Source organism: Chionomys nivalis, chromosome 7, assembly GCF_950005125.1.
Source record: "Chionomys nivalis chromosome 7, mChiNiv1.1, whole genome shotgun sequence".
Taxonomy (NCBI): Eukaryota; Metazoa; Chordata; class Mammalia; order Rodentia; family Cricetidae; genus Chionomys; species Chionomys nivalis.
The window spans coordinates 58,117,736-58,144,193 of record NC_080092.1 but is presented as its reverse complement, the minus strand read 5'-3'; the positions used below and the strand labels follow the sequence as shown (position 1 = coordinate 58,144,193).

At 38.7% G+C, this 26,458-nt stretch overlaps 1 protein-coding gene across 1 annotated transcript in view; it reads right to left on the bottom strand.

The window, feature by feature from the left end:
- Window positions 1-26,458, bottom strand: part of Ssh2 (slingshot protein phosphatase 2) — a 238,147-nt gene that overhangs the window by 126,702 nt on the left and 84,987 nt on the right. Inside the window, exon 2 of the mRNA XM_057774283.1 lies at window positions 17,975-18,018. Coding sequence (XP_057630266.1) covers window positions 17,975-18,018 — 44 coding nt within the window. The remainder of the gene's footprint in view (window positions 1-17,974; window positions 18,019-26,458) is intronic.

Genomic DNA, 26,458 nt, shown 5'->3' with positions numbered 1-26,458 from the left:
GTCTGGTAATAGAAAAGATCCAGATGGCAAGTGAAGGGTTAAGGGAAAGACTGGATGTTAAGAGTTTCATCATCTTCACCCATCTCTAGGAAGGAAATGTTTTAAAGATTTGTTCAAGCTGTGTCAGCAGGCACCCAAATGGCAGTATAAGAAAAAAAAATCTGCTGATACACCGCAAAATAAATTGCTTAAAATATCTGGCAAACTTGCCAGTTTGAAACTTCTTTCAGGCTGCAATTTATTACAGTCGCCTGCTGTGAAAAAAAAAAAAAAGGCAGGAGGTACTTTAGAACAGCATCAAGGTGAGCCCCCTCTCCCCCACCCCCGTTCCTTTCATGACACAGCAAGAGATAGAAATTTTTATTGAAGCCACTATTAAATGATGTCATTTAGGAAAGATGATGGCATGATAGTCATCATCTGAAAAACAGTTCAGCAGAAAATTTTTATTATTTGATTTTATCAAACTCATTATTTCTTGCATTTAAAAATGCCAGGGATAGGCCAGGCGGTGGTGGCGCACGCCTTTAATCCCAGCACTTGGGAGGCAGAGGCAGGTGAATCTCTGTGAGTTCGACACCAGCCTGGTCTACAAGAGCTAGTTCCAGGACAGGCTCCAAAGCCACAGAGAAACCCTGTCTCGAAAAACCAAAAAAAAAAAAAAAAAAAAAAAAAAAAAAAAAAAATGCCAGGGATAATGGTTTCACACATACATATTTTGTAAATATGTATATTTATGTCACATAAAAAGGTTCCCACAATGATGTCCCAGAAGTGAACAGTCCTATGGTTTTCCCTTAAAAGACCCTCATCAGCCATCCAAGTAAGTAGACAGTTAATGCCTCTATTTAGTCCTCCTAAACTTTGAACAGTAACAGAGAAATCTGAAAAGTTGCTAAGACACATTTCTCGATTTCTTTTTTTTAGAGAAAAAGTCAAGTTATCTTTTTTCTTTTTCTTTTCTTTTCTTTTTTTAAAGACAAGTTTTCTTTGTAGAGCCCCGGTTGTCCTGGAACTCACTCTGTAGATCAGGCTGACCTCGAATTCACAGAAACCCCCTGCTTTTGCTTACTGAGTATTGGGATTAAAGGGGTATGCCACCATCACTCAGCTAATCAAGCTATCACTTTAAACTGGGAAAATTTTAAGAAAAGATTCTGCTACTGTCTGTTTTTAAAAGATGAACACATTTTTCTTTTAAGTCTGTAGGGTCAAAATGTCAATCATTTCAGTTTCTGTTCAATTTAATCCCTTATTCTCTCCACAGTCAAGCTCTCTAAACCTAAGAAAATTAAAGAAATTAAAAAAAAAATTCTTCCAAATTAGACTGAACAGTAAGAAATAAACTAAGCTAGTTTCATACTCTATATCAAATTAGAGGGGCTTTCTGTTTTTCCTGTTTCTTTTTAATTTCACCAAGTCTGTGAAGAAAAACTATCCTCTTTCTTTCTACTCTTTGTACTTGAGTTAAAAGATGTAAAGTGAGTTTCGTCATATCATTTGTGACATATATTTTCAAAGGTTCAAAATGTTCATAGCATTTAAAAAATTAAAGTACCACAGATGTCCCTTGAACTGTCCCATAAAGTACTTTACGTGTCCATATTTCTCTCACTAAGGTTCAACTACTTAAAACAATGAACACTGGAGACTTGCATGCTTACTCGACTGCACTCTAGACCTAGAGGCGCACTGCAATGTGACTGAAAGATGTAGTCATGCTTTTGCTGCTGGGAACATCATTTGAATTAATTGCAAATTAGATGTGGCTAGAAACATCTCAGAGGGCATAAATCTAGTTCTAATAGTCACTTAACAAACTCAGACTTTGATCATGTCACTTAATTCATCTGTAAAATGGTATAATAAGACCTTTAAAAAAATTTCCAAATTTGTTCTGAGAGTTGAAAATCATACAGAGACTTTTCTCATCCCAACTAAAGATACTGAGGAGGCAGGTGTAGTAGTGTGTGCCTACTATAATCTAGCACTTGGGAGGCTGGAGCTGCAGGATCACAAGTTCAAGGTTAGCCTGCACTACACAGGAAAACTCTTATCTCAAATAAGCAAGCAGGGCCAGAGAGATGGCTCAGTAAGCAGGACAACCTGAGTTCAGTCCCTGGGACACGCATGGCTAAAGAGAAATGTCTTCCACAGGTTATCCTCTAACCTCAACACTGGCACTGTGGTGCTGTGGTATGCCCATACATGTGCACACATGCGTGCATACATTCATGCACACAATATAAATAAGTGTAATTGAAAAAACAAACAAGCTAACAAATAGATACAAAGAGTCTCTGAAACATGAAATATATATTTAATACACTTAAGACAGTCACCTAGTTCAAATCAATAGAGACCAGCAGTTAAAAACTCTAGTTTTAGAACTAATAAATAGAGTTGAGGCATCAGTATTTGCATTTAATTTATGGAGTTACTTTGGGGATTAATTAAAAACAATATCTATACCTAGCACAACGATCTACTCTTTGGCTTTAATGTCTGGTATATTAAGGCCCACTATGTACCATGAATTTCATTGTTTTTTCCATAAACATTAAAAAGTGCTTATGACTATAGTATAAGAAGTTCTAGGGCTAGGCATGGTGGCATACATGTTTAACCCCAGCCCTCAGGAGGCTGAGGCAGGAGAATCTCTGTGAGTTTGAGGCCAACCAGGGATACATAGTGAGAACCTGTCTAAAAAAAGAAAGTTCTAGGGCCAGTGAAATGGCTCAGTGGTTCAGGGCAGTTGCTGCCAAGGCTGCTGACCTGAGTTCAGCCCCACATGGTAGAAGGACAGCATGAATTTCTGCAAGTTGTCTCTCATCTCTGTGCATATACACATACAGAAAAAATAATCGTTTTTCTTTTTAAGATCCACATACGAAAGTATTATGTGGACAACATGACAAGTTTTTATTATCATAAACTGCTCAGTTTCCAATAACAGAAACTACTTTTATTTATTTGTTTTATTATCTAAAAGTTGATGAAATGAATGAAAACTGAAATACATACAAACATCTTTATGCATCAAAATCTCATTTGGGAAGTTCACTGTCATTGTTCATAAGGCAGCTCTCATGGGAACTCATTATCACAGTCTATCATCATCTGATACCTGCAATGGTTGCTGGATTTTTCTATTTTTAAGCTTTCAAATAATAGCGTTAACTTATGCAACTATATTCTTTAAGCACTTGATCATAAGAAAAATGATTATACTAAGCAGAGGGCCTACTTTGTTTTTACATTTTCTCTAAGGGCTTGGTATAGAGAAATAAATAGTAAATTAATCCCTTGAGTATCTAAGAGAAGAAAACCAACACTTAAAAAGATACAAAACAAAAATCTTACTACCTGGAGTAACACAACCTGCTGTCTCTTGTTAATCTGTAAAATGCCAGGACAAAACTCTCAAGATAACACTCCCAATTTCAGGTTTGTTGTCCACACAGGACTAAGAGCTATCTTAACACACTTAGTCGAAGACATTCTTTAAACAATACAAAACACCACGATGTTAACAGCTGCTCTGAAAAGCAGTCATGTTTGGTGGGTGTTTAGTTTTAAATACCTGACAATAGTTTTAAACATTTGAGTTGAACAATGTCACTGAGCCTTTATAGTCATATACTTAGAACTTCCCACACAAGAGCAATGTGGAACACAGAGGAGATCTGCATATCAACACCGGAGAAAAGCTCTCTAAAGCATTCATCCCCCCTGGTCTTAGCCACCATATGCTCCTGCACAAGGACACGAGGCAATACTGCTTTCTTCAGGTTACACAAGCCCCACACTTCTATTGTTTAGTAAAAACAATAGGCATTTATGGATCACTTTTCACATTCAACACATCTCACAAAACATTAACTATTTAGTTCCTGCTCTATTTCTTCATTCTGTTTTTTAAACTACTTAAAAGACACAGCAACACATGGTAAGTGTTACTCCCAACCACAAGAATTCAGAAAGGTAAAAGAAATGTTATTTTTCTCATCTCATGTCACTCACAGGTAATTAGAATAATTATTTTCAGAAAATTTCTTCACATATGCAAATATGAATGTAGCTACCCTTTAGAATGTTCACATGATAAACATGAACACATAATGGTATGATGTGTTTTATTTTACTTATTGCTACTGTTTATCATTACATCTTGTGTATGTTCCCACGATTATATAAATCTACCTAATTCTATTTTTTTGTTTTCTTTTTTAGAGACAGGGACTTTCTACATAGCCCTGGCTATCCTGTAACTCACTATTTAGACTAGGCTGATCTCTAACTCAAGGGCTCAGTCTGCCTTTGCCTCCCATGTTAGGGCTAAAGGCAAGTGTTACCATACCTGGCCTACCTATCTCTTTTAAAGGAGTATATTATATGACCATATATAATTTGTTTAAACAATTTTCTGCTGATAGACATTTGTTTCCAGTTTTTATCACTGAACACGCTTTTACACTTGGAGGGAAAGAAGAGTCAGTTGTTACTGGGATTAAATCCAGGACCTTACAAATGGTAGACTTTGTAGTTTCCCAAAAATTTGTGCATGCATATAAACATATATGTTCATGGGTACTTAGAGGTGGAGCCGGAGTTAATTAAAGATGTTTTCAATATCTTAAGATGTAGTAGATATTAATTAACTGCCTTCAGTAAAGGGTTTCTCCATGGAATCTTTGGTCTCTCCTACCCATGATCTATTAAACTAATTTAGGGCCCAAGATGGGTTTTCTTTCTTTCTTTCTTTCTTTCTTTCTTTCTTTCTTTCTTTCTTTCTTTCTTTCTTTCTTTCTTTCTTTCTCTCTCTCTCTCTCTCTCTCTCTCTCTCTCTCTCTCTCTCTCTCTCTCTCTCTCTCTTTCTTTCTTTCTTTCTTTCTTTCTTATGTATACAATGTTCTGTCTGTGTGTATGCCTACAGGCCAGAAGAGGGCACCAGACCTCATTACAGATGGTTGTGAGCCACCATGTGGTTGCTGGGAATTGAACTCAGGACCTTTGGAAGAGCAGGCAATGCTCTTAACCGCAGAGCCATCTCTCCAGCCCCCCAAGATGGGTTTTCTATGCTGCAGTCTGCCTATCACATTAAAACAAAGTACGCTGAGTACTGAAGAGAAAGTTTAGTCAGTAAAGTGTTTGCCTAAATTTGATCCTCAGAAACCATATTAAGAAAAAAAAAGCCAGTGTATGTAATTCTGATACTAGGTAATTGAAGTTAGGAGGATCCCTGCTGCTTATTGGCTGGCAGCCTACTGTACTGAGTTTCAGCTCAGTGAGAGAATATGTCTCAAACAACAAAAAAGGAAAAAAAAAGGAGGGGGGGGGAGAGGAGAAAAGAGGAAAGGAGGTGGATGGTACCTGAGAAAATGACACTTGTGGTTGTCCTTCAACCTCTACATGTTCATAGAGATAGGCACACACAAATGCTACATGTTCATGTACAGACACACACACACACACACACTACATCAGGACTGTGTAATGTATTAGAAAGGTAAGTACGCCATCAAATGAAACTAGAAAAAAAAATACAAGATTATAAAGAGAAAACATTGTTAGGAACTATATCATGGTTTATATTCCAAAGAATCACTTCAACTATAATTAAATAAATACAATGCATTTTATTATAATTTTATTTGAGAATTTAGTACATGTATATAATGAAATATGATCATTTCCATGCCCCAATTTCCCATAACTCTACTATAGTCCTCATAGCATGTTCTTCCTCAAACTACCTTAAAGATAATATAAATTTATAGATATTTTTAAATGGGGCTGGGGAGATGACCAGCAATTAAGAGCTCTTGTTGCTCTTGTAGAATACCCAGGTTCAGTTCCTAGCACCCACATGGAGGCCAACAACCATCTGCATACAACTCCAGCGGATATAACACCATCTTCTAGCTTCCTTGGGCACCAGGCACACATAAAGGCAAGCAAACACTCATACATGCAAAATAAAATCTTAAAAAAAGTTAATTTAAAATACAATCAGTTCTAACCCTCATACTGTATAATATAGGCGAATGAGTCAATCACAACATAATACTAAGAGTGTAGGAGAATGGAGTGAGATAGAGAAAAACTGGAAGTGAATTTGGGAGTAACAAATTGGAGAGTAGTCACTCTTGAAAGAGGAAAATAATAACTGATAGGCTAATACTTGCTGCACTGACATCCAGTGTGCTTTATTAAAAATGTACATGTGTGGCGCACGCCTTTAATCCCAGCACTCGGGAGGCAGAGGCAGGAGGATCTCTGTGAGTTCGAGACCAGCCTGGTCTACAGAGCTAGTTCCAGGACAGGCTCCAAAGCCACAGAGAAACCCTGTCTCGAAAAACAAAAACAAAACAAAACAAAAAAAAATGTACATGTGTTGGAGATGGAGAGGTAGCTCAGCAGTTCAAACCACCTGTTGCTCCTGCAGAAGACCCTGGTTTGGTTCCCAGTACTCATATGGCAGCTCTTAACTATCCATTATCTCTTGTTTCAGGGGAATCTATGCCCTCTTCTAGTTCTGTGAGCGCCAGGCACAATTGTGGTGGTGTACATACACGGCTCAGGCACAAACTTATACACACAAAATAAATAAATTGAACTTTATTTAAAAGTTTAGCTGTATTATCTCAATTCTCAAAATAACTCTTATTGAATTATTATCTTTATGAGGTTCAGAGTAGTTAAATAATTTGTCTAAGCATACACATCATTATTTATTTATTTTACTGTATGTGTATGAACATTTTGCCTTCATGTGTATGTTTGTGCATCACTGGTACTTGCTGTCAGTCTTAGTTAGGGTTTCTATTGCTGTGAAGAGACACTATGACCATGGCAACTCTGATAAGGGCAAACATTTACTTGGTGCTGGCTTACAGTGCTGAGGTTTACTCTATAATTGTCATGGTGGGAAGCATGGTGGAGTATAGGCAGACATGGTGCTAGAGAAGCAACTGAGAATTCTGCATCTGGATCCACAGGCAGCAGGAAGAAAGAATGATACACTGGCAGACTTGAGCATCTAAGACCTCAAAGCCACTCGCAGCAACACCACACCCACTCCAACAAGGTCACACCTCCTAATAGTGCCACTCTCTAAGGGCCTATGGGAGCCTTATGGAGGACATTTTTATTCAAGCCACCAGTGTCCCTGGATATCAGAAGAAGGTGTCATTGGATTCCCTAGAATAGTTGTGAGCTACCATGTGGGTGCTGGGTTGGTCCTCTGCAAGAGCAATAAGTTCTATAAGTTGCTGAGCCACCTCTCCAGTTTCCATAACACTATCTCAAACCCAGCTAGTCATCCTGGCTTCAGGATTGATTTATCTCTCTACCACTTGCTTTTCTTTAAAAAATTTTTTTTTTTTTTAGTGGGGAGAGACTGGAGGAGATGTACACCTCCATGGTGTACGCATGGAGGTCAGAGTACAACACATGGGAGAAGGTGCTTTTCTTCCACCTTGTGAATCCTAGGATCTGAACTCAGACTCTTAGTCTTGGCAAAAAGTGCCTTTACCTGCCGAGCCATTTTGCTGATCTGGTTTTGCTTGTTTTTAAAGACAGGTCTCTGTATGTAGCCTGACCTAGATGCAAACTCAACATCTTCCTGCCTCAACCTCCTGAGCACTAGGATTATAGGCCTGCGCCACCACACCCAGCTAATTTGGTGGTTTCTGTTCTTTCCTGTCTTCAAGCATTATTTTCAGTGTTCAAACTGTTTCCTATCTAAGACCACTTTCATCTAAACTTTCAAGTTATCCATATATAATATATATTTTGAGGCCTATTTCATCTTTCAGTTCCTCTAATAATTAGAAACCCTCACTGGATTCTTTTTGTTGTTTTGAAACAGTGTTTCATATACTCCAGGCTGCCCTCAAACTTTCTGATGCTCTTGCCTTCACCTCCTAAGTGCCAGGCTTATAGGAATGCACCACCATGATTTATATGCAAGAATGCCAAGTGCCTGGCATAAAGATTTTTATCACTGTATTTGTATTAGGTAAGGAAAGCCTGTTATCATCACCTTTACTTCTGAGATGAAGAAACTTGAGGTCTAGAAGATAAGGACATAAATTTATGTAATAGATTTCAGAGCTAGGGTTTGAAGGTAGGTTTTCCAGGCTGGAGAGATGGCTCATGGTTAAGAGCATTGTCTGCTCTTCCAAAGGTCATGAGTTCAATTCCCAGCAACCACATAGTGGCTCACAACCATCTGTAATGAAATCTGGTGCCCTCTTCTGCCCTGCAGGCATACATGTAGTACTGAGAATACTGTATACATAATAAATAAATAAATAAATAAATAAACCTTAAAAAAAAAAAGTAGGTCTTCCGGTTAGGTCCAGTGATCAAGCTGAAGGTTTATTGGGTGGCATTAACTGTTTATCACTCCTTTAGAATGTATTCAAGATGGGCATGGCAGTTCACACCTGTTATCCCAGCACTCTAGCATCTGAGTAGGAGGGTTGCGAGTTTGATGCCACTGTTAGACTGTCTCAAAAAGCAAAATATGAGGGGCTAGAGAGATAGACCAGTAGTTAAGAGCACTTGTTGCTCTTACAGAGGACCCAGGTTCAGTTCCTAGCTGCTGTATTGTGGCTCACAACTATCCACAACTCAAGTTCCAGGAGACCCAATGCCCTCTTCTGGACTCCTTGAGCACCAGACGTGAATGTGGTGCACAGACATACATACAGGCAGAACACCATGTACACATAAATAATTTAATGCTAGCACTAAGGAGGTAGAGGCAGAAAGATCTTTTTTTTTTTTTTTTTAAGTTAGAGGTCAGCTTGGTGCATATATTGAGATCCAGACCAGCCAAAGCAAATAGCAAGGCCTTGTCTCAAAAAAAAAAAAAAAAAAAAAAAAAGGCAAAACAAAGACAAAAACTTCCCTATATTCCACATAATATAAACTGAAGTCACGTGATAAAATATGAACTGTATATGAATATTCTAATTGTTCTCTATAGAAGCTAATCAAACATGGCCAGTCGAGGACTGAATACAGAGTAAGTAGCCCAGTACACATTCTGGTTGAATGACTGAGCCTTTATAACACAGCCCACTGTATCTTTCTGGAGGCTGTCTTTTTTTACAGTTATACATTAAGCTCTAGAGACAAATATTTCCCAAGGAACCTATACATTAATTACTGAGGTTCTGGTCCTTGGGAGTGTAATTCTCACTTGATAAAAGACATAGTTCCTAAAGTTCCTTTTCGCCTTTCACTGCCTCACTCCTTACCTGCTGCTCTTGCTCTGTAGGTGACGGCTTTTCATACAGATAACTCCGGAAAGGGCCTGGAATACACCCCAGGAGGCAAGGGCTTTATTTTTCCTTTCAAGCTTGCACTAGACTTGCGGGAGCCAAAAGTTCAAATTGCAGCAGGACTGATTCGGCCCTTCCTCAAGCAGTTTAGTGCTATGCAGTTTGTTTAGAATGGTCAGGTCTCCAGCCCTGGCAGAGTGTCATCATTATCTCTGAGCCTCACATATTAACTTCCCTGATGGCATTTCACTGGCTATGACTTTTACTCTGAAGTGAGATGGATGTGCAAAAATCACATGCTTATACAATTATGCACTTTTAACAGCCATGTCTCATATGTTTAAATAATGTAAGCACAATGCTCATCATCATATTACTCTTTTTCCTTTTTCTTTCTTTTTTTTCTTTTTTGATTTTCTTTCTTTCTTTTTTTTTTTTTTGGTTTTTCGAGACAGGGTTTCTCTGTGGATTTGGAGCCTGTCCTGGAACTAGCTCTGTAGACCAGGCTGGTCTCGAACTCACAGAGATCCGCCTGCCTCTGCCTCCTAAGTGCTGGGATTAAAGGTGTGCACCACCACCGCCCGGCTTGTTGCTCCCTTTCTTATCATTGCCCAAGGTGTCTGCTGAAAAGATTGTTCCAGACCCCTATATAATGAGTGTCAAAGTTCATGATGGCACCTGCCTAACCTGCCTAGAATTGAAGCATTTAGGAGATAGAAGCAGGAGGGCTATGAGTCAAGTGACGTTGCTGGGAGATTTGTGAACTATGTGATACAAAGATTTGTTTTTGTAGACATCAATAATTTTTGGAAGAATTCCTTTTATAATTATGAAAAGAAATAATAGCTGGGTGGTGGTGGCACACATTTTTTTGTTTGTTTGTTTTTTGAGACAGGGTTTCTCTGCAGCTTTGGAGCCTGTTCTGGAACTAGCTCTTGTAGACCAGGCTGGTCTCGAACTCCCAGAGATCCGCCTGCCTCTGCCTCCTGAGTGCTGGGATTAAAGGCGTGTGCCACCACCGCCGGGCTGTGGCACACATCTTTTATCTCAGCACTTGTGAGGCAGAGGCAGGTGGATCTCTGTGATTTTGCGGTCAGCCTAATCTACAGAGTGAGTTCCAGGATAGTCAGGGCTCCACAGAGAAATCCTGTCTCAGAAAAACAAAACAAACAAACAAAAAGAAATAAATAATACAAGGCAAATGACATGCCTTATCAGGTAAAGTACTTGTTGCTCAATGCTGACAACCTGCGTTCCATCCCTGAAACCCATATAAAAGGTGAAAGGAAAAATGGAGTTCACAAAGTTGTCCTCTGACCTCTACATGTGCACCAGGGTATGTATTCACTTACACCTACATTATATACACAGTAATAAAAATCTTAAGATTTATTTTTATTATAATTATTTGTGTGTGTGTGTGTGTGTTTAAGTGAATGCCACATGTGGTTGCATTACAAGGCCATAAGGAATCTGCTGGAGTTACAGGGGTTGCTTGCTGGATGAGAATGTTGGGAATTGAACTTGTTGCTCTGGAACAGTGGTATGTACTCTTTAACTGCTAAGCCATCTCTCCAGTCCCCATAATCTTCTTTATAAATAAAGGAATGGCTGGCTTTGGTGGCACATGCTTTTAATTCCAGCAGTAGGCAAAAGCAGGCAGAAATCTGTGAGTTCCAGGCCAACCTGGTCTACATAAAGTTTTTGAGTAGAGCAAGGGCTACACAGAGAGATCCAGTCTCAAAATAAATAATACATTACAAATAAAATTTAAAAAGGAATAATTCTAGTACCTATTGACTAAAATATTCTAAGAATAAGTACTTTGACTTTATGTCTCTCCTTATAAAAAGATTTTTATTATGTTGTTGAGGCAAGGTTCTCAAAGAAGCTTAAAATCTGTTTTTCCAAAGTCTGAAAAAAGATGAGAAGCTACGAGATTTGTGTTCTAGGTGTCTAAATTAAAAATCTAATCAATAATCAAGAAGAGGACAGAGACTGTCCTTGACCAACTATAATATATGGCGACAGCACTGGAAGTGCTGTGGAAGGGAGGCGGAGGGTCTGTGAGAGGGCGAGGTGAGGACTTGTGCACTGAGAGGCCAGAGCTGTTAGAAGCACAAGTAGGTTACAAACACCTCGTGTTTTAGAGTTTCTAAATTTCCTGACTTTTGTTTGGTATGTCAGCAGACAGCTGTTTTAGGGCTGGGTTAGGTAATTGGTAACAGGTCCCCTTTCTCTATATATATGTCTGCTTAACTGGAGGAAATTCTCAGTGAGAATTTAACTCTAGAACAGTCTGGTAGTTATGTTTATCAATATGTTCCTCTGCCTCAGAACCATGGAATAGTAGTAACAGATCAAATGCATGAATGTTTTTTCAATGAATATCCACAGTGAATGAGTCACAATCAGTTCTTTTAAACAAAGCTTTCCAAAAGGCATCCAACGGTTGTCATTTTTGGTAATAATGATTAAAACAGATTTACCTACTGATCCAGAAATAAGTTTTCATTTCTAATTTAATCTAGATTAGTACTAAATTTAATGCTTTAGAATATGAAGTGTCACAATTTGTTCTCTTGCTTTTCCTTAGTGAATGGTCTTAGCTCTGTCGAAATAAGAGGTTAACTTATAACACAAAGTTACGGAAACTGGAATGCCAGTTTATAGAAATGGAAAATAATTCAGACACATAGTAAAAGTACCACCATCTTACATCTCCGACTTAATGTTGGGTGCTTATTATTTATTAAAGTTTCCTGATTTACTTTAGCCCACAGAAATCCTACAAAGATAGGTGTGCAGAAGGCATTCTCATTTACAAACAAGGACATGGCTGAGGTTAGATAGAACTAAAATCTGGTCTTTTCATTGGCCTTTCGTTTACACTTTTGGGCACGCACACTTTCTGTGATGACTTCTTTGTATGTATAAAAAACACTTGTAGGTTTGGAATCTCATTTGATTAGATAGTGTACTGGCTAATTTTATGTCAACTTCACATATACTAGCCATCTGAGAGGTGGGAATTCCAACTGAGAAAATGCATCCACAAGATTGGGCTGTAGGCAAGACTGTACAGCATTTTTCTTAAGTAGTGATTGATGTGGGAGGGACCAGCCCATGTAGGTGCGGCCAGCCCATGTTGGTGGGGTCACCCCTAGGCTGGTGTTCCTGGGTTCCATGAGAAAGAAGGCTGAGCAAGATAGGGGGAGCAAACCGGTACACGACACCCATCTACAGCCTCTGCATAAGTTCTTGTTATCAGGTTTCACCCTGTTTGAGTTCCTGTTCTGACTTCCTTTAGTGATAGGCTATGGGAGTGTAAATCAAATAACTTTTTCTTCCTCAACTTGCTTTTTGTCATTTATTATTTTGGGTTGTCACCTTGACTATATTTGGAATGAACTACAATCCAGAAATGGAGAGCACATCTGTGAGCGATTTTCCTGCTTGGTTTGAAGTGGGTGAATCCTCTTCTAGTGCAGACCTTTGAGGTAGGAAGACTCACATTTTTGATCCAGATCTTGAGGTGAGAAGACACATGCCTTTAACTCAAGTCTTTTTTTTAAAATATTTATTACATATACAAAGTTCTGCTTGCATGTATGCCTGAAGGCACCAGACCTCATTACAGATGGCAGTGAGCCACCATGTGGTTGCTGGGGATTGAACTCAGGACCTTTGGAAGAGTAGGTAATGCTCTTAACTGCTGAGCCATCTCTCCAGCCCTTTAACTCAAATCTTGAAGCGGGAAGACATAGCTTTAATCTGGGTCACTTCTGCTGGAAGTCTATATAAGGACATAGAAGAAGGAGCCTTGCGAGCACATTCATTCTATCACTTCTTTGGGATTCCAGCACACACAGCAGACCAGCTGAGACACCCAGCCTTGTGGAACTGAGCAGCTACTCGATTCTTGGGGTTTCCATTCACAGCTAGTCATTGTTGGATTAGCCGGACTGCTGACTGATTGCTTTACTTCTAATAGGAGGTCTGTCTATCTACCCATCCATCCCGACATCCATCAATCTACCCATTATCTCTCCTGCTAGAAGCACAATAAATATTTGGCTTCTCTATGAAAGGTTAACATTATCACTCTGTTTCCTAAAACCAAAAAAGAGTTGGACAAAGCATCTCAAGTGATCAGGAAGAAGTTCCTTGTACTAAATTTTTAACTTTTTTCCTAATGAGGAGATTATTTAAAAATTAAAAAATAAAAGATTAGGATTAACTTTCAGCTCATATTTATAATAGGTTTTCCTTTGTCCTATTTGTAAAATAGTCCTTTACACTGTCTGAATATATGTCGCTATAATTGGTTTAATAAACAAGTTGATTGGCCAATAGCTGTACAAGATAAGGTTAGGCAGAAGGCCCAAACTGAGAATGCTGGGAGGAAGAAGGGTGGAGTGAGGAGTCACCAGCAGATGCAGAGAGAAGTAAGATGGGCATGCTGTACTGAGAAAAGGTACCAAGCCATGTGGTAAAACATAGCCGGGTGGTGGTGGTGCACGCCACAGGGTACTTCTGACTTCCATGGGGTACCAGTCGCACACCTGGTACACCTACATACATGCAGAAAAAATTTAAACACATAAAATAAGTCTTAAAAATTAAAATAAAAACAAGTAGTTTGTAACTGTCCTTTATTCTACTAGCAAGGGAATTTACTATTTAGTTTCCTACTACAAACCACATTTGAGTCACCAGAATGAAATGAAAACACTCAAGGCTGGTTTGCTTTATGGTAACTGATAGAGAATGCCAGAGTGATCTTCAGTAGCCAAAGACACAAAACTTAACCTTTATAAGGAGCATTTAACTGTAAGGAACAAAGTTTCTTCACTTTAAGTTAGATAAAAACTTAAAAACAGACTGGCAAATACACTGAAGATAAGAAATTAGACTGGCAAATTATTTTTAAATGGGACCACTAGGTTTTTCTTTAATTTCATATTTGTGCAAGTATCCTTTTCATGTAAACTTAAGTTTGTGATCATATTAACAAATTAATTATTAATAACTTTAAAACAGGTCTTTATGGCTTTTCATGGCTTGACAGTTCAGTGCTATAAATTCAAGATTTAAGTTTTACTGTTTCATAATTATGTAATTCTTTTGAAAGAAAAATTACTCTCATGAATTCCAAGACAATATGTAAAGCTTGAGTAACCTCAAATTAATACCCAGAGATAATTCGATCTTTAGATTGGATATATGAGGAAATATTAAGGATGTTTTGGATTATTTTTAAAATTCTAATGAACAAATGTCCTTGTAGTATGATTGAGCATCCTTTGGGTATACGCCCACGAGTGCATATTTCTGGGTCTTGAGGTAGGTTGATTCTCAATTTTCTGAGAAATCTTCATACTGATTTCCAAAGTGGCTGTACAAGTTTGCATTCCCACCAGCAATGGAGGAGTATTCCCTTACTCCACATCCTCTCCAGCATAAGTTATCATTAGTGTTTTTGATCTTAGCCATTCTGACTGGTATAAGATGGTATCTCAGAGTCGTTTTGATTTGCATTTCCCTAATAGCTAAGGATGTTGAACGTTTCCTTAAGTGTCTTTCAATCATTTTAGATTCCTCTGTTGAGAGTTCTCTGTTTGGATCTGTACCCCATTTTCAACTATGTTCAAAGCAGCATTATTTATCATAGACAGAACCTGGAAACAACCTAGATGCCCCTCAATGAAGAATAGATGAAGAAAATGTGGTACGTTTATAGAATGGAGTACTTCTCAGTGGTAAAAACAATGACATCTTTTAAAAAAAAATTTATTTATTTATTATGTATACAATATTCTGTCTGTGTATGCCTGAAGGCCAGAAGAGGGCACCAGACCCCATTACAGATGGTTGTGAGCCACCATGTGGTTGCTGGGAATTGAACTCAGGACCTTTGGAAGAGCAGGCAATGCTCTTAACCTCTGAGCCTTCTCTCCAGGCCAACAATGACATCTTGAAATTTGCATGCAAATAAATGGAACTAGGAAAAAAACATCCTGAGTGAGGTAACCTGGACCCAGAAAGATGAGCATGGTATGTACTCACTATAAGTGGATACTAGCTGGAAAGCAAAGGATAACTAACCTATAGTACACAACCCCAGAGAGCTAAGTAACAAGGAGAACCCTCAGAGAAACATATACAGATCCCCCTGGGAAAGGGAAATAGACAAGATCTCCTGAGAAAATTCGGAGCATGGGGTCGGGGGAAGAAGGGAGGGTGGAAGTGAAGGAGTAGAGAGGAGAACTTGAGGGAATAGGATGGTTGAGATGGGGGAAGGAAAGAGATAGAGGGGGTCATTATGGGACTAGCAAGAAACCTGGCACTAGAGAAATTCCCAGGAATCCACAAGGATGATCCCAGCTAAGATCCTAAGCAATAGAGGAGAGGGTGCCTGAACTGGCCTTGCCCTGTTGTCAGACTGATGACTATCTTAAATGTCACCATAGAACCTTCATCCAGCAACTGATGGAAGCAGAGGCAGAGATCCACAGCGGAGCACTGGGCTGAGCTCCCAAAGCCCAGTCAAAGAGTGGGAGGTATGAGAATATGAGCAAAGAGGTCAAGACCATGATGGGGACACCCACTAAAACAACTTACCTGAGCTAATGGAAGCCCACCAACTCTGGTGTGACAGCAAGGGAACCAGCATAGGACCCAACTAGGCCCTCTGAATGTGGGTGACAGCTGTGTGACTGGGGCAGACTGCGGGCCACTGACCTGGATTTGTCCCTACTGCCTGTTCTGGCTTTTTGGAACCCATTCTCTTTGGAGGGATACTTACTCAGCCTAGCTATAGTAGGGAGGGCTTTGGTCCTGCCTCAAAGCAATGTGCTAGACTTTGTTGACTCCCCATGGGCAGCCTTGGGGGGGGGAGTGGAGAGAACAGGAGGAGGGGAGGGAGTGGATACTAGGATTATTATGTGAAATGAGAAAAGACAGTTCTTTTAAAAAATTAATTAATTAAAAGCTTTAAAATAAATAAAATTCTAATGAGAGTAACATTTACAATGCTTCTGGTACAATGTCTACTGAGTTTTATGCAAAATGAGATTTTACTGCCAAATCTTTCCTAAGAAAGTGAGAAATTAAGCTCTAAGCCAACATTTATATGATAGTCACGACAGGAAAAATGTTGCCAATAACATCAGTTACTAAAGAAAAAGAACTACATTTCCCTTTTAAGTTATGGTATGCTAGCAGTAATAAATACCTTACAATTTTTATTTTTCCTTTTTTTATTTTAGCATACACTAATTGTACAAGACAATTGGTTTCATTATTATAGTTCATACATGTAAATAACTTTCTTTGATCATATTTCATTTGTCCCTGTCCCACACTCCTATTTGTTCCCTTCCTCTTCTCAAACACTCTTCTACTTTAGTTTTATTTTTAAAATCCAGATTCCACACATATAGAACATGAGATAGTCTTTCTGCATCCAAGCTTATTTGACTTAACATGAAGATTTCCAGTTCATGCATTTTGTTCTATAAGTGACATAATTTTATTCTTTATGGATGAATAAAATTCACTTTAGCTGGTTAGCGTCTTTATAATAAGCAAGTTTATTGTATCCATTGTATATGTCACATAGAATGGCTTATCATTTGATTGACTTTAGAGGACGTAAACACGTAAATGGCTAGAAATGTGCAGAACAGAGGTTCCCTATGTGGCACAGGCTAGCCTCAGACCAGCTATTTAGCCAAGTATGACCCTGAACTTCTGATTATTCCACCTCTACTTCCTAAATGCTTCAATTGTTGATGCAGACTTATGCAGTGCCAGGAAATCAAACCCAGGATTTTGAGCATGCTAGCCAAGCACTCTATCAGCTGAGCTACATCTCCAGTGCCCAAACTAGCCTTCCATACCACTGAAAAACAATCAACCATTTGAAATCTTTCTGAGTAACCGGATTCTTAAAGCAGTTCCATTTATTCATTTTAAAAATAGTATTTATCTAGTTTTAAAAAGTAATTTTTTTAAATTTAAAAATTTTTAATTGTGTATGGGTTTTGTCTACATGTATGTCTGTGCATCATGTGAGTGGCTGGTGTGCTCAGAGGCCAGAATGGGAGTTGGATTCCTTGGGACTGGAGTTATAGATAGTTGTGAGCCATCATGTGGGTTCTGTGAATTGAACCTGGATCCTCTGCAAGAGTAGTCAATGTTCTTAACCACCAAGTCTTCTCTCATGCCCATATCTAGATTTTTTAAAAATTATTTGTTGGTGTTTGGGTATGTGCATGTGAACCACATATGTGTAGGTGCCCACAGAGGATAGTAAAAGGCCTTAGATGCCCTGGTAGTTGTGAGCTGCCCCATGGGTGGTAGAAATCGAACCTGGGTCCTCTGGAAGAACAAGCACTCTTAACTGCTGAGTCATCTCTCCAGCCCTGTTTGTTTGCTTTTGAGACAGAGACTGGCTAAGTAGCCTAGGCTGGCCTCATACCCATTATTTTGTTTCAGACTCTTGAGTCCTGAGATTTACAGGTAGGAGTCACTACACAAAACAGCAGTTCATTTTTTTAAGTATCATTGGAGCATCTTGTAAAATCAGGACAAACTAATTCAGCAAGACTCATGAAGATTTAGAAAAAAGAGATAACTACATAAATGACATACGATGAAATAAATAAACATACCTTCTGGGCTGCGACCGGCATTCCTCCTCCCCACTGTCAGCCTCCTGTATAAACAGAAATTACAAAAAATTAAAATGGTCTCATAACTAATGACATTTAACTAATTTTTAAATGCAGAGATAATGTTATTCATATTGATCTGCATCTAAATTAATTTTCTTCACAAAAGATGATTTGTACTAAATGAAGAGACTATCTGATAACATTAAAATTTATTTTGGGAAGAAGTATCAGTAACAGTTTATAAACAAATTTTACTGAAAACAAAGTGCTACTCATTAAAATAATTACCTCTGAACACCAACCAAATATGTTCTGTATTGTTATGTTACTTTAAAATAAGCACTCATCATATTACCACCAATAAACATTATAAAAATGACCTAATGATTTTGATCCACAAAAAACAATCTAAACAATGAGCAAACCTTCCAAGTACTTATGGAAAACCGCCAGTGCCATCAACACAATGGCTACTCAATTACTGAGCACTTACAATGTTCCAGGCACTATGTATGACACATTAAATATAGTATCTTTTTGTTGTTGTTGTTGTTTTGATTTGGTTTTAATTTTTGAGACAGGGTTTATCTGTGTAGCCCTGGCTGTCCTTGAACTCACTCTTAGACCAGGCTGGCCTTGAACTCACAGAGATCTGCCTGCCTCTGCCTCCTGAGTGCTGGGATTAAGGTGTGCGCCACCATACCTAGCCTTACTGACTTAACGAGGAGGATGGAGAACACTAAGAAATCAAAGCCTTCTATAACAGAGATATAGCAGTGCTGGCTCACATATGAACTCACAGAGTGTGTGGCAGCATGCGCAGGGCCTGCTGGGATCTACACCAGATGGGATCCTAGAGCTGAACAGAGAAGCAGACACATGACTCCATCCCTAACCCAGAAACTATCTTCAATTGATAGCCACTTGGAAATAAAAAAAATTAATTTTCTCTAAGGGAGTCTCTCTGGGAAAGCAAACCATTCTTACTGGTAGTAGATCCCAACAGTAAATGATCAACACAAAACAAACCCAACTACATCTTTCTCTGTCTTGTAATGCTAAATCAGGGCATTCTCTCTCTCTCTCTCTCTCTCTCTCTCTCTCTCTCTCCCTATTTTAAGTACCTAAGGAATTCCTGTGTGTGTGTATGTGTGTCTCTTCATCTATACGCATTTCTTATGCTTTTTATTTGGTTCTTTTTCTTGTTTGATTGTTTTGTCATATTCTGATTTGTTTTTTACGTATTTTATCTTATTATTATTCCGTAGATGCTTGTTTTCTAATAAGAGACAGAAGGGGGATGTGGATATAAATGGGTGGGGTGGAGAGAAACTGGGAGGAATAGGGGGAGCGTAAACTGTAATCAGAAAATATTGTATGAAAAAAATCTATTTTCAATAAAAGGAAAAACTCAAAGGATTGATAGGAATATATTAATCATAGGTAAGAACATGTGACAGGATAAATAAATATAATTAGACACATGGAATTAGGACTGCTGAGATGGGTTAGTAGGTAAAGCGCCTTCCTCTTAAGCCTGACAGCATGAGATAGTAGGAGGAGAGAACTGACACCAGCACTGTTGCTTCTTTTCCAAATGTGTGCTGTGGTACACATTCATAAGTACACACATACACACAATAAATACACTGCATAATAGTAAAACTGTAGTATCCTTAGTGGTATATAACATAATTGAATCTTAACTTATGAAAATTTAATAACTGTTTTATCTTAAGAAAACAAAATTCACAAAAAGAAAATAAGTTGCCCAAGAAAACTCATAGGGTGATGTTACAATTAAAACCACAAGAATATTCCCTTCTGCCTGACTGGAAACTATCATTTACCTATGCCTGGCCTACATTAGGAATTAGTTATTGTAGTGGCATTTCATTTGTATTTTAATAAATAAAGCTTGCCTGAAGATCAGAGAGTAAAACAGCCCCACTGGTCAGCCTTATAGACCAGGCAGCAGTGGTAACACACACCTTTAATCCCAGTAGCTACACTAGTTGCCACAGAAACCAGGCGGTGAATGCCTTTAATCCCAGTGGTACATGCCTTTAATTCCAGCCTTAGAGAGGAATATAAAACAAGAGGAGACAGCTCTCAGACAGTCTCATTTTGAGACTCCTGAAGGCAGGATCACCATTTCAGACTGAGGTAGAGGTAAGAGCCCATAACTGGCTGTTTTGCTTTTCAGTGTTCAGGTGGAACCCCAATATCTGTTTTTATGTTTTGTTTTGTCTTTGCTTTTTCGAGACAGGGTTTCTCTGTAGCTTTGGAGCCTGTCCTGGAACTAGCTCTTGTAGACCAGGCTGGTCTTGAACTCACAAAGATCCATCCGCATGTCTCTGCCTCCCAAGTTCTGGGATTAAAGGTGTGTGCCACCATCGCCTGGCCGAACCCCAATATCTGTCTCTGAGTTTTTATTAATCGTGCATCAAGTTATATTAAATATTTATTTCTGATTTGTCTTACTTCATGATGCAACTATTCTGCTAATACTTATAATATTCTTATTTTCCATTCAATTTTATTGTAAGAACATTTCAAATACATAGAAAAGTTGAAATGTCATATAGTAAACCTGTATATCCACAATTTAGATTTTATCATTAACATTTTTCTCTACTTGTTTCATCATCTATCCATTCATTCTGCCCATCCATCAACCCATTCTTTTTCTTCTCACTCTATAGTTCAGGGCGGCCTAGAAGTCACAGAACTCCTCCTATTTCAGCCAATCTCAAGTGCTGAGGTCACAGGTGTGAGTCAGCACATCCAACCATCGGGTAATCAGTCTTGAAGGTAAGCTCCTTTTTCCATTGAGCCATCTTATTGGTTCATGCCTATATTCTTAATGTATCATTTACTTTGACTGTTAAATGGTTTCAAATTTTATTACAATAAATATTTGTCTGATTTTTAAGAATGTGGAGATCAGGCTTTAGGACATCCTAGGCACTTGTTCTTTAAAAACAAAACATCATTTTCACTAGATTCATATATATTACTTATTACATATAGCTTCACCTCATGTATTTTTACTGAAGAATTTATAGATTTTATTTGTGTAATTATGTTAGTTTTTTTTGTGAATAATTTTTTTTTGAGGAGTACAGAATTTCTTCAAACTGGGACATTTAAATGTTTCCTAATATAATTTCCAAGTAACAATTAGTCCTTCTTTATTATTTTCTTTTTTTTTAAAGATTTATTTATTTATTATATATACTTGTATTCTGCACCAGATCTCATTACAGATGGTGTGAGCCACCATGTGGTTGCTGGGAATTGAACTCAGGACCTTTGGAAGAACAGACAGTGCTCCTAACCTTTGAGCCATCTCTCCAGCCCTGTACGTTTTTTTTTTTTTTAAAGGTCAAGCACCATGCCTAATCTCATCTGTTTAGCACAATGCCCTATGTACAGATGGGACTGGAGTGGCTAACTGGTTAAATTTGTTACAGATGAATACTTGAAACCAACTGGCTATGCATTTTCAGCAAATAAAAACTATGTGTTAGTAACATTTTAGCTCTAACAAGATACAAGAATTTTGTTGTTGCTATTGGTTTTTTTCAGGAGGTGACCTGTGCCCTAAAGTCTGGAAGTAATACTTAGGTTTTCCTTTTGGTTAAGCTGACAATTCACTTGTTTTCATTGTATATTCATTCATTCAATATCAACTAACTACTTAGAGTCTTATGTTCTAGCCAGTAAACAAATTTGGTCCTTATCCCTGGATAGTTCACATTGTAACTCAGGGAGAAGGTTCCATTAAAAATGTAAATTGCCTCACTTGGGCTAGAGCAGTTTTCTAGTGTGTGTGTGTGTGTGTGTGTGTGTGCGCGCGCACACACACACAGGATATATATGCACAAAGGAAGAAATAACCAGGATTGGAAAATTCTTTACTTAAGTTAACTTTTAGGTTGGGCTTGAACTAGTGGGCTGTTGTTAAGTGTTAAGAGCTAATTTACTTCAGGCAAAGGCACAAAGAAGAAAAAAAGAAAAACAATTTAGTAAGTTTTGGGAACACTGAGTAGCTGTGGATTTCTGAGACAAAGGCAGATATTAGAGGTTAAGGCTATCAAGCAGTATTGCTGCTATGGGACTATAATGCTAGGTATCCTAACATGGCATTCTATAGCCAAGAAACTGGATTATACATTAACTCAATGTGACAGATTATCAGTTGTCTCTTCTCTTGGCTATAAACTAACAGTGTGTGGGGGGCGGATGTCTTTCTGAAAGGAAATGTGCACTTTGGAACTGACGATAGTGCTGTGCCTCTGCTCTGTGAAAGCACTGAGAAAGCTGTGCTTGATGTCGCCATGGTTGGATTTAAAGCTTTCTAAGACGGGTGAAATGCATCTGTGTGTAGGGGGCGGGGCTGGGGGCATTTCAGAAAGGATTAATATGTGGGAAGGTGAGCAAGTGGGGGGGGGCAACACCTTCAAAATCGCAACTCAATAAAGGAAGCTAGAAGACAGCAGCAAGCAATGGCCTGCAAGCTCCTTTCTATTTGCTGCCATCTACTGACAACAAACTCCACCTTATCCAGTCCTTCAGTATGGACTCAACATGGCTCTCCAGGGAGCTTCCAGGATTTCAGCACTGGATTTCTCATTTGTTTCGAGAGCCTGGTCCTGTACTTCTCCAGAGTGTGTCCGTGCACATGCTTGTGTGTGTGTGTGTGTGTGTAAATTTTGTTGGTTCTATATCTCTAATAAACTCTCCTAATACAAATACTATTTGTAGCATTTGACTTACTTGTTAGAGAAGGCTTAGACTATTCCTAAAAGCAAAGAAAATGGGGATAAAACCAGTGTTGCGGGTTATTACTTGCTTTGTAAGAAATGAATTCAAGGAATACTTAGCTAGATGTTGTACAGCACATGGGCACAAATGATAGACCTAAGCAGCGTTACTCTCATGACTGTTGTCTTAACCTGGATGGCTATAAAGTTGGGATCCACTGCAGATGTCCATTGCAGGGCCTAACATGATTTTTAATATGGCTTGGGCCTCCTCAAGGAGAGTAGCTTCAGGGTTGGCTTCCTGCATAGCAGCTCAAGGCTCTAAAAGGCCAGGCCTGGAGCTAGCAATAGTGTCGCTTATGTCACACTTTCTTGATGCAGTAAAGGACAGCCTGGAGGGTGAGGAATTGGATTCCTCCTTCTCAGGGAGGAAGCAGCAAGAACCCACAGTCATCGCTAAGCACCTCCACCAATTCTGGTGACTAGCTAGTTGAACATGTAAGCAAAGGAACAGGACAGAAAACAAGGAAAGAATGTATGATGCTGGTTGGAATCAGGAGCCAAAACATAAATTCAACTTAATCATACTTTATAGAAACATAACAAGCAGTAAAGTAATAATAAGTTAGATGAAGTATGCAACAACTGCAATTGAAATCAAAGTCATATCATACTCTTATTATGACAGGGTTAAAAGAAAACCTAAATAAAACTTTCTTGCCTATCATTTGAAGCAAAAGGAAATTTCTGTGAAAATCCACCATTTTCAAGGTTTTTTTTGTGTGTGTTTTAGATTATGTTTATGGGTGCACATGAGTGTGAAGGCTAAAAGGTGTTAATCCCTGGGAGTTGGAGTTAGCAGGTGGCTTTGAACTGCCTGATGTGGGAGCTGAGGACGGAACTCGGGTCTTCTGTAAAAGCAGTACTTGTTCTTAACTGCTGAAATCTGTGTAGCCTAAGTATTTTCCTTAAACTATTATAAAATCATACTGGCACACTGATGCAAGCCTATAATCCCAGTACCTGGGAGGCAGAGGCAAGAGGATCCTAATTCTAGGCTAGCCTGAGCTACATAGTTAGAAGCTGTCTAAAAGAGGCAGGTGGGAAGGAGGCTGGGGACATACCAGTGGTAGAATGCTTGCCTAGCATGTCCAACACTGGTACTGTAAAACCAAAACAACCAAATGAGCTGCTTCCTCAGAGACAAGAAAGCTTGATTTAAATTTTGATAAAACAAATAAAATTCTGAAAAATAAAATGTCCTCAGTCAAGAACTTTTGAAGAAACATAGTCCAGTCAATGCTCAGAGGAAAACCCTGAGTTTCTGTGTGGAGTTGTCACTGGATGTGTCTCTAATCCTTATTCTACTTAAAGATTACTTACTGTATATAGCTTAATCTATCCACTTATGGTTCTTACTGTGCACTTGTAATATTGTCTTTTCTATTATCAGAGATTCAGTTTCTTGAATTTATTTTTTAATTTTTAAAAATTGATTATTATGGGGGGCGCATATGTGTATCACAGCTTGGGTATGAGGAAACTTTGTGAGTCAATTATTTCCTTTCACATTTATGAGTGTTGCTAAAATTCCTTACCCAAATATAAAAAACATATTTAAAAAAAGTCTACCTCATCCTCCTACAGTCCCAACAACAATCTGAGGCATGACTCTTATTAAAGTTCATTGTGCAAAATCAATAGTTTATTAACTTCACGTACAGAGCAATGGATGAGAGGTTATGAGACTACGGTAACCTTAAAGTAGCCACCCTGGAAGGTCTGTACTCAGCACGGATGATGATTCCCTCATGGCTCTGTAGATAGAGACCCCTCCCCTGTTCCTTCTCCGCCTGACTTTTCCTGAGACCTATGTACATTTAGGGCAGAATCGGATACAACTAGTTGGGAGGGGTGGCTGAGTACTCGCGTGAGGATTCCATGATCCTCCATGCTCCTCCTGTGAGAGAATCCAGCGGTCAACAAGCACTGCTGAGATCTTTGTGAGCAGGTCCAACAGGACACCTGAAGATGCATGGCAACAAGCGTGGCTCAGAGATAGTCCTGTGCAGCACTGTGGCTCCCGCAGGTCTAACCCAGCTGGTCAGGCTTGCGCAGCAAATGCTTTAACCTGATGAGCCATTTCCACAGCTGAGTTTCTTGGTTTTAAACAGACCTCGAAAGAACAATATTCAACTTCATATGGAAAAAAAAAAAAACAAGGATAGCTAAAACAATCCTGTATAATAAAGAACTTCCGGAGGTAACATTATCCTTGATTTTAAGCTGTACTACAAAGCTATAGTAATAAAAACTGCATTGTATTGCCATAAAAGCAGATAGGTTGATCAAAGGAATTAAATCAAAGACCCAGCTGTAAATCCACACACCCATGGATACCTGATATTTGATAAAGAAGCCAGAAATATACAATGGAAAAAAATTAAGTATCTTCAACAAATGGTGCTGGTTTAACTGGATGCTGGCATGTACAAGAATGCAAATAGATCCTATCTATTACCCTTCACAAAACTCAAGTCCAAGTGAGTCAAAGAACTCAACATAAAATCAGATACTGAACCTGATAGAAGAGAAAGTGGGGGAATAGCCTTGAACGAATCGGTATAGGTGACAACTTCCTGAATAGAACACCAATAGCACGGGCTCTAAGATCGACAATAAAATGGGACCTCATGAAATGGAAAGCTTGGCAAAGGATATCATCAATAGGACAAAATGGCAGCCTACATAATGGGAAAAATTTTCACCAATTCCATATCTAACAGAGGACTAATATACAAAATATATAAAGATCTTAAGAAACTAGACAGAAACAAACTAAATAATCCAATTTAAAAATGGGGTACAGAGCTAAACAGAGAATTCTTAACAGAGGAATGTGAAATGGCCGAGAAACACTTGAAGAAATGTTCAACATCCTTAGCCATTAAGAAAATGCAAATCAAAATGATTCTGAGACTTCATCTTACACCTGTCAGAATGGCTAAGATTAAAAACACAATGACAGGTCATGCTGGCAAGGATGTGGAGTAAAGGAAACACTCCTTCATTGCTGGTGAAAGTGCAAACTTGTATAGCCATTGTGGAAATCAATATGGTGGTTTCTCAGAAAACTGGGAACAGGTCTACCTCAAGACCCAGCTACACCATTCCTGGGCATATACCAAAAGGAAGCGCAAATCTATCACAAGGACACTTGCTCAACTATGTTCTTAGAAGCTTTATTTGTGATAGCCCAAAACTGAAAACAACCTAGAGGTCCCTCAACTGAAGAATGAATAAAGAAAATGAGGTACATTTACACATTGGAGTGTTATTCAGCTGCTAAAAAAATAACAACATTGAAATTTGCAGGCAATTGGATGGAACTTGAAAAAATACTGAGGGAACTCAGACCTAGAAAGATAAACATGGTATGTACTCTTATAAGTGGTATTAGCTGTAAATGATTATCATGCTACAATCCATAGACCCAGAGAGGCTAAGTAACAAGGGAAACAGGAAGAGGAGATCTGGTGGGGAAGGGATGTTGAAAGAGAGAGCCTGGGAGGATAGAAGGGGGGGGGGAGGGGACTGAAGTTAGGATGTAACATATGAGAGAAGAATGAATGAATGAATAAATAAAGAAAATGCAACACATCAGCTGGGCAGTGGTGGCACATGTTCTTTAAACTCAGCACTTGGGAGGCAG